Genomic DNA, 12,980 nt, shown 5'->3' with positions numbered 1-12,980 from the left:
TTAATAAAAGCATTACAAACCTATTTATTGAGTCTAGCATTATTTCACTCACCAAAGCACTTGGGCTATTTGAAGAGAAAGGCAGCCCCGTCAATATGGACAGCGACGTTCACTCTTCCAGCATAGACCCAATTCCACAGCATGATCCAGCTGACTATTGCTGCTCATCTTATCCTCTCAGAAAGGTGTTACCTTCTCCACCAAACAGTAAACAAGGAAAGCAGAAGAGTGCCTTCTTATGATAGCTAGCCGTTAGCCAATTCTTCTTTAGCGTATAGTAGGGCCCGACCGATTTATCGTGTTTTTTTTCTTTTTTTAAGCAATCATGTGCTGCCCTGGAGGTAGCCTAATTGAATAGCATTAATGCTATAGCCTATTTACAGCAGCAGCAGGTGTGTTGTAATACATTGGATTAATTTACGCTTGACAGTTCCCCCTGCAACCAATAACAGAGGCATTGGTCATCGCTTGACAGTCAATAATAAAAATAACTGATAGAATTTATATGGTGCTTTTTTGGAGGTACACTTTACATCATAGAGAATCATACATGTAGAAAAAGAAAAAAATACAGACGGCAGTGCATTAATGTGGTGACGTAGGGACGAGCGAGGGGACTACTAACTGCAGTAACTGACAGGAAGTTAGCTAAAAGAACCATTCCGCTTACAGCACCTTTAAGGGTTACATTTATAAAAAAAAAATCAATATTTATTTTGGGGATTTTTTTTTAATCGGCCGATTTAATCGTAATCGTAGTTTTTCTCTGAAAATAATCGGCATCGGCACTCCAAAATCAATATCGGTCGGGCCCTATTATAAGCTACCACTCCACATTATATCCAAAGTTCGCTTTTGCCAGTGGTTTGGCTAGTGGGCACCAAGGCGTTTTACCTCCTTCCAGACTAATGCCTCGTTTCCACCGAGTAGAGCGGGCCGGGTCGGAGCGGCTCAGAGCGGGACAGCTCACTTTTAAGAATCTTGGTGGTGTTTCCACCGCCGACCCTACCTTTACTGGTAGGGCGGGGTTTAGGCTGGACTGCGATAGCCGCCACCAGAATATGGGTCAAACTATCGGGCTGTGGAACAACTGTGGTCAAGCCAGCGGTCTCTCGTTTTTGCTTGGTCAAACCAGCCGATCCTTTATTTATTCCCCCCGTGTTGTTGTGAGCTTAAACGCACGAACGAGACGGCTCGGTGCGACTGATAGAGACAGTAAGCGAACAGCGCTGGCTGCGGCAGCTACGTGACATCGTAGCAGTGGGACACAGTGTAGCCAACTGATTCATTTAATGACGAGGAAAAACACCACGCAATAAACAGTGCTGCGCTCACATTTTCGCCAAAACACAAGACTCTCTTCACTCTTGCCGAGGTGACTACAAACGGCGGAAATGATTATTTCGACCAATAAACGGACGGCATGTGTAGCTCCGCCTTTTCGGCACCCTTTCAGGCGGCTGGAACCCCAACGGAGGAGTACCGAAATTAGGAGCGGCTTGGAGCGGTTAGGTGCGCTTAAACCGTACCCTACCCAACTTTTGGCAAACTAACCGGACCGACCCGCTCTACTTGGTGGAAACGAGGCATAAGCGTCTCAAGTCTGTGCTCCAATAGATGATCTACTTAATTCTTGTTGACTCGTTTTCGTTTGTGTAGCCTACATCTGATGTTGTTAGCAAGGTCTCTTCTTGCTACTGGACTTTTCGCACTAAACTATAGGACAGCGATGACACCACATGACAGCGAATTAACTGTGAATAATGAAAAGACACTGTCGTGGAACAAACCATATATGTCCATCCCGGTGTCGGTGGGGATTGCCCCACCAGAAGTAAAATAATCTCCGTCCACTCTCCGTCCACTTTAATAGAGAAATACACTGAGCATGCGCATTTAAATTTTTCAAGTCCAATACACATTACATTGGGGAGGGGCAAGATCCACTTTAGCCCCTCTCGGCACAAATGGCTCACACGGCTGCCGTAGTCTTACTGCAGAGTTCTCGCCCTAAACTCCGGTATGTTTCATTTCTCCAAATCAGACGAACGCAGTCTGAAGAATTTTTTATGGGGATTTAGCCCTGTCACTGCCAAACTCTTCACATGCAAATGTTCAATCAAAAAAGTTTCTCCCCTGCAATATTTTTCCAAGACACCATTGCTGCTTCCTGGCCTTAGCTCCGCCTAAGACAATTGTGATTGGTTTAAAGTAGGGCTGTCAAGCGATTAAAAAAATTTATCTAATTAATTACAGGCTCTGTGATTAATTAATCTAAATTAATCGCATACTTATATGACACTTTTATACCTGTTTGTAAACAGCTGTATAGCCTACTACAGTTTGTTTCTCTGTCTCTCTGTCTCTCTCTCACGCGCGCTCGCTCTCGTAACTTCTGTCTCCTCCCCTCAGCCAGCTTTATACATGAACTAGCGCCGAATTTTCTCAAAAAAACAAGCAGACAAAATTACGACTTTCCATCTCCCACAACAGACAGCGCTGCACTGCCACCATTTCGTAGCCTACTCATAGGCAAAAATATTGACACACACACACACACACACACACACACACACACACACACACACACACACACACACACACACACACACACACACACACACACACACACACACACACACACACACACACACACACACACACACACACACACACACACACACACACACACACACACACACACACACACACACACACACACACACACACACACACACGGCGGGTGCTAGACAGCTAGCAAACAAAATTGGAGGAAGATTGAGAGATATGGCCTACTACTGTTTTGAACCTAGCCTACATTGTTGCACCCACTAAATAAATAATGCACGGACACTGCGGAGAATTAAGTAAGATGTCTTCCTACCTTCATGCATCCCATAAACCGTCCATAGAGCCCTCGAGTCGGCCCCTTTCCCTTGCTTCTCTCTTTACCTTTCTCCCTTTAACCCACGCGCCCGGCCCGGCGAGCTACAGGTGCAGCTCCGCACCACTTTTGCACCGGGTCAAAAGGCATTATAGAAGTGCGATTAATCTGCGTTAATTTTTTTAATCGCGTTAATTTTTCTGTGATTAATTAATCGAAATTAACGCGTTAATTTGACAGCCCTAGTTTAAAATAATTAAAAGACAGTTTATTTTTCTCTCTCTCTATCAAACATTATAGTGCATGGTGCTAGATCATGCTCATAGCTGTAGTTTGGTTGGCTGTGCAAAATTATTATATTCATGATTGTTAACCCAATTTTCCATTTCTCTCTCTGGCACACACACCCTGACTTGCTGAACAAACCACGTGACAACTTTTCAATCAACATTTCTTCTCTGGTTCATATCGTTTTAAGTATCTTCGGCCTTGAAATAGACCTGACAGCTCCAGCACCGCAACAGAAACATCGCGTGCAGTATGAACACTATAGAGTGCGAGAGGAGGCAGTTGCCGCGCGGTATTTGTCCACTGTGAACATGCCGTAACACAGATTTAGTCCTTTTGTATACATACAAAAAGTCAGATCTTTTATTCCAGCTAATGAAAACTAAATAATAATAACTTAGCCTTTCAAGAAATCCAAGGATGCTTTACAGAGTGGAAGAAAATAAAGTAAGAAAAAAAGTGTTGCGTTCATATTTTTGTTCATTGTACTTCACATATAATTTTGAGCTCTGCACTCACATTTATCATCATTATATTTTAATAAAGAATATGTTCAACATAGACGTACCAGGTTCTTGCCCACATACTCGGGCTTCATCCAGCTTGCCAGGTTAGCAATGGCGTAGTGCAGCTCATTGGTCACTATTTCCACCTCAGAGATCACTGCCTCAAACTTTGGCTAATGTGCAGCAGTGAGAAAGGATGGTTGGTTAACACGTATCAGACCAACACACGATACACTGGGCTTCAAACAACATACACGTGTGCATGCAACTATGCACCTTCTTGTTCCTAAAATGTAGAAATTAAATCATCAAGTCAGAAAAGTAGGGAAACAAACAAACTGAATCCTACAGTATGCAGCATTTTAAAGCAGCCCATCTTTCACCCTGAATTTCTATAATTAATTGAGTAAGCTTAAAAAAGGGGAAGCCCCATAAAGAACTAATGTGCTTGTGTCAGGATGCAGCCTATGGATAAAGCTGCATTGTTATGTTATGTTATGTTATGTTATGTTATGTTATGTTATGTTATGTTGTGTGTGTAGTCTCTTACCTTTGCGAAGTCTTTGTGTAGTGCCTTCAAAATCAGCTCCTCATTATCTTTGATCATGGACATAAGCTTGGTCAACTGAGTTCGACGAAACTGCTCTGGTATTGTGATGCCTGTCCGAAACACTGAGCGCAATCTGTCCACAACCTGGCTCTGGGTTTCCATCCTTTCACCTGGAATGCATGCAAAGAAACAAAAATTGAGAGAAAAGAAGAGATAACAACTGTCTTCTGTCACAGGAAAATGCTTTTTTACTTGGAAAAAAATTGTGACAATTGAGTTTTCATTTCAGCATTTTTCCTTTCAATTACTCCAACTCTGAAGAGATATCGACAAACATCAGAAGCTTCCTAGTAGTTGTTACGATACTAAAAATTCAAACACAATACTTAGAATAAGAATGTACCTCGTCCAATCTGATTCGTCAAGTCTTACCTATAGTCGACTAACATTCGAATCATGTATTTCTTCTGCTAATGATCCATATTCTCATTTGCTTGGTCCGTGCAGAAAAATTATAGTTTAATTACGATCGTTTTGTTTTCATGATTGAGGGAAGCCGTAATAGTAATCAAAATTGAAATTCAAGTTATTGCCCAACCCCTCAAGACGGCTGACTTAAATTGGGCTGAATTTGGAGAGGTTTTAAATGGCTATATTTATTCTCAAATTGTAATCATTTTGGCGCTGTTGATTTTCCTTTGGCGCTCGGTAAATCCTCTTTGGGGGGCGCCGAAAATGTCTCTATGCAGGAAAAACCCTGGTTGTAGTCCATTTTCGCCGTCATGCAATGATGCCGGTCAGGAGAAGAAGGGTTAGGAAGAAGGGTCAAATTAATTTTAAACCATCTTTTCCTCCTTGGCCAGATGACGTTTTCCACAAAGATTAAGTAAAAAGGAGGCTTAAAAGGTAGTGGCGTCACTAGGCTAAAGCCCCAAATCAAAAAAAAATTGTAAAAAAAATATATATATTATTATTATTATTTTTATTAAATTTTGCTACATGTGGAGCCTGTGCGGTATCCGCATGTCGCACATGCTCCCAATGGTTAGGACACTCTTGTAGCTTACTGCTAGGAATTTCTGTTGAAAGTTCCACAGCTCAAGATTTTAAGCCATGAATTGATGAACTTGCATTAAAGAAAATACTTTTCTGATAGGCAAATTTGGCTACCGTACTTTCCGTACTATAAGCCGCACTGGACTATAAGCCGCAGGTATTATAATGTTTAATTACCATATGTAAGAGTTCGTGCACAGAGGGGATTGTCGGGAAAGAGATGGCTGCTCCCATATATTAACATTTCAACAAACAAGTTGCATATTTGCATAACATACGTAAGTGTTACCATTTTGTGCAATAGTAGCTATTAGGGATGGGCACGAGTGTTTTCGCTACTCGTGTGATCGCTTGCATTCCTCGAGGATCAATCGATTCCTCGTTAAACTTTTTTCTATTTTTAGAACGCAACGCATCTGTCTACAGAACAACAGTTGACCGCAATAAAGCGCTCAATGCTTATGTCAAACAGTCACAGTTGCCATATGATATTAAGGATTTATTTTCCACAAGTTTAAAACACATTTTCCTAACTGAAAGTAATTAAATAAGCGGGCCACAATTTAAACCGATCGAGTAGGTCTGCGGTGGAGAGAGAAAAAAGAGAGAGAAAAAAAGCATGGGCTGTAGTTGGCTAACAATCAAAATAGACATTTAAAATAAGAAGGGCAGCAAATACAATACAATTATTGTCCTACAATTTAAACACATAGATGGGCTAAATAACTCACCAAAACAGTAGAAGTAGTAGTATATCCAACCGCGTAATGCTCACTCCTGTCCGTGACTAATTACCGCGACTAATTCCTCGTTAACGGAACGTTACACCGGTAGGCTTTTGAATCTCAATCCTATATTCCATAATAAAGGCTTCTTAAATGTCGTTTGCTCGAATGTGCCCGAAGTCAGCCTGGCTTCTTTACGTGACTTTCCAAGTTTTCCAGCACCACATTCAGCTCCGCGGTGCTGTGGAGACCACACACTGGCTGCGCTGCACGGAGGTGGCAGTTATTTGCGGTTTCTGTTTGACACAACGCTTAGTTTATTTAACTTGGATCAAAATATTTAATTTTGTTAAACTTTATATTTTTGTGCCGTTTTGTACACGTATATAACATTTTAAAATAGGGGCGGCCCGCTGGCCGGCCTAAAGGCTACAAACACTAAAAAAAACAAAAAACGATTTTCCTCATCCACCAATCGAGATCATTTGAAACGAGGAGTACTCGAGTACTCGATTACTAACGCCGATCCCTAGTAGCTACAGAATATATACTGTGCTGTGTAATAACAGGGTCGAAAAACGGGGAAAAAGTCGCGGCTTGTAGGCCGAAAAGTACGGTAAATAGCGTGCTAATATTGATGAGTGCTTGTTTCAAGGGTCTATGGATGCTAACATTATCTGGCTCCTAACTTTTGCCTTAAGTTACAATTTAGCTAACTAGCTAACGTTAGCTCTGCTGATTGCCCACCCCTTTCGTTTCCAATGGTGGCTGTCATTTCATTACCAATGTAAAGTGTCATCAATAGTTTACACTGTTGTCATGATTCCTAAAAAAACAAACATGTGATGCGTTTTGAATGTAGGGTGACCAGATCCCAATTCACCAGATGTGGGACAAAGACTACGTTTGTGCGGGACAATGCGGGACAAAGGGCCGTTTTTTTTTAGCAAAATAAACCCGTGTCACCACCGGTAATGCCAGAGACACGGCTTTCTATATTAAAAAAACACTATCTTTAGATCAGCGCGCAGCAGTTAAGTTAGCTACTGTTAAACAAATAGAGCATTAAGGCTGCGGCTTCACATTAAAAGCATTTCACTGGCTTCACATTAGCATTTCACTTGACAAACGTGAGTTGGCTTTCATTTTGAAGTAACAGGAAGGTAAACGCTGAAGCAGGCAGCACCTTCACAGAGCCCAGCAGCCCCGGTAGCGCGATACACACAAACGGAGACACACACACACAGACAAACGGAGAGACGCACACCCACATACACACAGAAACTGAGACTGCTGTCGCCTCACAGCATCGGATAAATGCCAGATTATAAAACACGCATTTAAAAAGGGGGACTCACTGTCAATAACAATGCGGGACAACGTCTCAATTTGCGGGACGTGTGAAAAGTAATGGAAATGCGTGACTGTCCCGCACAAAGCGGGACATCTGGTCACCCTATTTGAATGTGCAGAAAGTTTTGAACAATCAAGGATGCCTGACAGCCTTACTGCATTATATTCCATTATAGGTTTTTCTCCAGGAACCTGAATGTTGTCTTTTCCGTCACAGAAAAAAAAAAAAATTCTATTATAAATTGATGCAGAAAAGGCACAGATCGGTGGCTAGAAATCCATCAGAATGCAGGAAATTAAGTGTATGACGCTCAAAAATGTCTGGGGGAGCCCCCACACCCCCACCTAAAATTTGCCCCCCAAAATGTTGAAATTAAACCAAGCCTATGCCCCTATGCAAAGGTTGTATACAATACATTTATAGATATGTTGTTTTTACTTTTTGGATTAAAAAGAAGGCATGTCAGTAAACTCCATGTCGGGCCCTTAGTGTGATTATCATATCGTAGAGTGGCCCTTTGTGAAAATGAGTTTGACACCCCTGGGTAATATAAGGTCTGTCTCACTATTCATTTTATTCTGAAATAACTTGAATGGAACTTTAGATGTCTGGAGATGAGCAGCACATCAGTCAGGTAGCTATTTTAAGCTATAATAAACTGCCTATTTTGTTTATTTAGGTAAAGCATTATGAAAAAATGTGCATGTGCATTAAAGTATACAAAAAAAAGTTGCTGCGCGCACCAGCCTTGTCCCTCTTCGGCATCCGGCTAAGCCCCGGATGTTTAAACCTAGAAACGCCCCTGCTTAAAGGTTAGAAGATTTTACTATTCGTAGAGGCCCCTGCCTGTCCACCCAGGTTGTGATCCTTGTTGGTCCGAGATATAATTTCTGGTGAACAACCTTTACAACATTCCATGTCTGTTTTCAGGAAAAAGGGGGTTATTGCCCCATAGTAGCCTGAATAAAGTTCCCCACAACTATCCCCTTAGCTGCCTAATCATAAACCAACTTCAGCATCGTAAGTGTTAATGGATTTTAGGGAAACTCCTAAATACATTTTGCGACGTAGGCCCAATAGTAAACATTTAGGATTATTACAAATATCCGTACGCCGAATTTACCATTATTTCTTCCTGATCTAACAGATGTCTTCAAGTGTATGGTTTTGTATTCACTTTTGCGGAAAGCAGACATGATTAAACTGTGATGGTTTCCAGTGGAGGTTTGTCACACCACTTTTGGACGGTTACAGTAGCACGCACGGTGCTGTTTAACCGTGAAAACGCGCGTCGTTCAGATAAACAGCAAATTGGTGGAAAAGAGCTAGCTTACTGTTAAATGTACACAGGAAGTAGCATTAACATTTACAATCCACATTAAGTTTAATACTATGACATGCAAGCGTGTGGTGGCACTGTGGCCAGAGATCGGGGAGACCAAACAAAACGCCTCTATAACGTTCGCAAATCATTTCCCCATTACCTGAGTTTTTGGCGTCTTAAGTTGCAGGTGAATGTCTGAACAAATGAATTTCACCCTCACTTGAATTTACGGAGATGTCCTACGAACACAAACTCCAAACACCAACTGCTCCGCGGGATCTAGCAAGTATCAGCAAACAAACCGGACAATTGAATCAAGAAAAAACACTGCTGTGTTCAGCCTACCTGTAGAATGTGAATTTTCTGTAAAAAAAATCACTGCACTCCGGCCTGGAAGAAATGATAAAAAGGGAGTGCTTCAATGGCTTTCCGGGTGTTGCATCTTTGTCAAACTACCGGTTGAATTTGGAGCAGGAAATGGGAAGGATGATGGTTTTGGTTGCTCTCGAAAACAGACCCGCACAACTTGTCATGCGAGATTTCCTTGACTTGGCTTGCATAATCAGCCGTACGACGGCTCCTTCTCAAACGAGGCTAAAGACTTCGAGCATTTGCCCCCAGTAATTTATCCCATGTAAAAGCTTTTATTGTAGGTTGACATATCTATTCAACATATAGGCTATCATTCTAAAAAATAAATGTCTGTCAAACAGGACTTTTATTGATTAGACCTCAATACATTTCTATTACACTGCGCAGCTTTATTTTACCACCACTTAACCTTCCTCTCGTGTTAGGGTCGCCACCGACCCGTTTTGGATTTCAAATGCATAAAAGAACTACTTACATTTTGTTTATTGCATCAAGATGTCTTGACTTTGTCAGGAACCACTATTTCAACAAAATTAAAAAAATTAAAAATGTTTCACTTAATTATAAAATGCTCTGGTGGAAATTATAACACTGGTGGTGTTAGGGTCGTTTTCGACCCGGTCATAAAATAAGATTTAAAAAACAATAACTAGAGCCAAAACTGAAATCATAAGTGCACTGTCAGCCAACACAATGACAGTCAGCTCCTCTCCCAATCATGTGAGCTCTGGGGAGGTTCTCATTTTGACTTTTTTTGCCCTTATACCTGCATAATAGCGAAACAAACAGGCGGGCATATCCAGACATGTGAGGTCAATTCAGTATAGAGTTGGTGACTTGCAGAGTGCACATCTCCTATTTGCAGTATTCAAAAATGAGGAGATATACAGTGAGCCAAGTTCTGGATCATGTTTTTGGTGAAAATGGCCACCTGATTCTATAAATAAGAGGTGTCAGGTCTGCCGAAGCACTAAGGACAGAAAGATAAAAGTATTGTGCTTTACCTGCAAGAAATATCTCTGCAAAGAACACTGAAAGTGTTGCTTTTTGTCACACATCTGTACACACACACATAGCCTACACAGAGACTTTTACTCAGTTTTTTTTTACTAGTTTTGGAACTAGTAATTGATTTTGATTGATTTGATTTGTTGATTGGTTGTTGTTTATTTGACCTTACATATCTATATTTTGTGTTGTGACTTGTTCTGGTTTTCATTGTGTGCTTGTATAATGCTGAAATAAAAGTTTTTTTGCTCTTTTCTGAAATAAATATTCATTGGTCGTAATTGACCAGTAACACCATAGATGTTAAAGTCAATAATATTAATATGAAAAAATAAATAAAACAAATTTAGTTAAGAAATGTGTTCTCATACCCCTCAGTAATGATCAGGTAACACAACAACCAAATATTTATTTATATGATTCTCTTGAGGTTAATTTTACAATTTTTTTTACTGAAATTGAGGCGCATACTGACAAAAAAAAGGCCCAGCCGCCTACACCAAAAATATTAAAAACAATATATTCATGGTTAAGGAAGCCTAACAAGGTAACCAAGAGATGAGAAACAAACTGGATGATAGATAAAGGTTTTTAGTTTTTTTTTACAGCTGAATTCAGACACGGGTCGAAACCGACCCGCTAACACCATGGATGGTAGCAGAAAGTTAACACAGGACGAAGGTTAAAGACTCAAATAGGCCTAATAACATTTTGGTGAGCTCTAAATCTACATAGGCCTAGTTCACAATTAATATTTGAATACATTTTCTAACCTAAACTATCAAGTGACTTTTTAAATTATATAACACAATAGTTTTTCTTCACTTGACAACAAAACTTTTTTTTTTCAACTACGTCGTCAATTAAATCGATTACGTCTGCAGAAAGTCCGGTCGAGGACTTGAATTGTTTTAGGCAACCCTGTCCATACGCTGGGATTCAGCCTCTACCTTTCAAGAACTCCAAACTGTGGGTTTTCTCATATTGTAACATCCGCCCGCGATTAAATGTAACCTTAAAATATTTTACTTAACAGTTAATAATAATAACAATAATAATGTATTGGATTTATATAGCGCTTTTCAAGGCACTCAAAGCGCTTTACAGGGTTCCAGGTTCCATTCATTCACACAGTCATACCGGTGGTGGTAAACTACGATAGTAGCCACAGCTGCCCTGGGGCAGACTGACGGAAGTGAGGCTGCCATTCCGCGCCATCGGCCCCTCCGATCACCACCTCAAACACACAGCAATCATACACATTCACACAAGGCACGGTGAAGGTGGGTGAAGTGTCTTGACCAAGGACACAACAACCATGACACAGGTGGCCGGGCCCCAAAGTTGCCACAGTTTGATGACATTTCACTCGTATCTAGTTTAACTAAGAATTTAATCTTTTTTAGTTTACAAAATGATGGCCAAGTGAGTTCCGAGCTCACTTACCGGTACTAATAGCACCTGTTATGCAGTGTAAAGTTCAGTCGGAGTTTGAGTATTATCAGTCAGGTCACACAAACAGAAATCTTTGCAAAAAATAACAAAAATACTAGATAAGTAACATCAGTAAAGAAACAAGTGGGGGGAAAAACATACTGAAAATACACCATCAGTTTGGCTTTTTTTAACAATGCTCATGTTTTTAGTCCTTTTAAAGTGAGAGAAATATCTGGCAATATTTTTTTCAGCAGATGTTTAGGGTGAAATCACCCCTTATAATCTTGACTATTCCCACTGAGTTATAATTGACAAGCAGTTATCAAACAAGTGGATATGCAACAATGGTTAGTTTTGCCATGTCATTCAACCACATCTGAACATAAACCAGAATCGATACAAAAACTTTATTATCACAATATCAAAAATTACAGACCTACAGAGACTTGTAGATTCAAAGGAATTAAGCGAGAAAACAATGGTGAATATAGTGAATTCTGTTTGCCAGTCATTACATTTCTGGTATTTATTTGTGATGGAGCTGAGCAGCAGAACACAGTATGTTTAATAGTGACATACACGACAGGACTGTTTAAGAGAAAAATAAAAGCAAAACAGGCTTTGAGCGAAAAAGTCATTGTACATTTAACAATGGCAGAAACAATTATACAAAAATCAAAAACATGCATTGATGGAATTCCTTAAATGATACAAATTGAGAAACGTCCTACATCTGCATATTAAAAAAAAAACTCCTTCCAAATACTTCTAAAACTAAATGACAATGTTTGTCATGAAAAAAATACTACAAGAGTAGTGGAAGTTAACCTAGGGATGGAGAAAGGTGTATCTACACAGTGAGAGAGTTTGAAGCAGGCCAATGGGAGAAAGAAGAAGCTGAGGAGAAATGACAACAGTCACGGGCCCAGTATCCACCTCACCCCATACACCTTTCACAGTGACTGCTATGTCAGGCTGGGGCAGTGCAGCAAAGAGCCAGCTCTTCAAGCTGAAGCTGTGTGGAGCTTTCAAGTCTGCTCTGAGTTCAGACTGACAGAAGCATCCAGCAGCAGGGGGATAAATGCTACTGGAGCATTGGACACATCACAGATGTCTGCTCAATCATCTCACAGGAAATAGTCAGCTACTGGCTTCTTGGAGGGGATGCCTCTGGTCTCCTGCGGTGCTGCCTCAAATATGATGAACTCCCTCTGTAGATGCTCATCCAGCTCCAAGATGGCTGCCACATTGCCACATCTGATTGTCCAGAGAGAGATGAAGAATTGGTAAGAACTTTCAAAAAAATTAAGAAAGGAAAGTAAGTAGTTTTTGTTATGTAGATCTTCTCACACCACACTCAATTTGCCTTGTGTTTATTTAAACTACACTATCTCAGCCACTTCTGTATTCAAAAATACCACAAGGCCCCAAAATCACAGGTCCCTCCATTTTAAACCCCATGGATAGAAACACATG

General features: G+C 40.6%; 2 protein-coding genes across 3 annotated transcripts in view; both read right to left on the bottom strand.

Annotated features, from left to right (window-relative positions):
- aldh3b1 (aldehyde dehydrogenase 3 family, member B1) overlaps positions 1-9,149 on the bottom strand; it is a 63,617-nt gene extending 54,468 nt beyond the window's left edge. The window contains exons 1-3 of one of the 2 annotated variants that reach the window (XM_080044275.1): positions 9,033-9,149; positions 4,229-4,398; positions 3,741-3,851 (exon numbers count right to left, since the gene is read on the bottom strand). In XM_080044275.1, coding sequence (XP_079900401.1) covers positions 3,741-3,851; positions 4,229-4,390 — 273 coding nt within the window. In that variant the 5' untranslated portion in view covers positions 4,391-4,398; positions 9,033-9,149. Of the gene's footprint in view, positions 1-3,740; positions 3,852-4,228; positions 4,399-8,847; positions 8,985-9,032 lie in introns of those variants that run through there. The other variant, XM_080044276.1, reaches the window with a different exon arrangement.
- A 2,743-nt stretch (positions 9,150-11,892) lies between these two features.
- Positions 11,893-12,980, bottom strand: part of LOC307263075 (serine/threonine-protein phosphatase 4 catalytic subunit B) — a 43,843-nt gene continuing 42,755 nt past the window's right edge. Inside the window, exon 9 of the mRNA XM_080044113.1 lies at positions 11,893-12,761. Coding sequence (XP_079900239.1) covers positions 12,632-12,761 — 130 coding nt within the window. The 3' untranslated portion in view covers positions 11,893-12,631. The remainder of the gene's footprint in view (positions 12,762-12,980) is intronic.

Source organism: Ammodytes marinus (assembly GCF_949987685.1).
Source record: "Ammodytes marinus genome assembly, chromosome: 16".
Lineage (NCBI taxonomy): Eukaryota > Metazoa > Chordata > Actinopteri > Uranoscopiformes > Ammodytidae > Ammodytes > Ammodytes marinus.
Note: the sequence above shows the minus strand (reverse complement) of the source record. Positions and strands in the feature narration are given on the sequence as shown.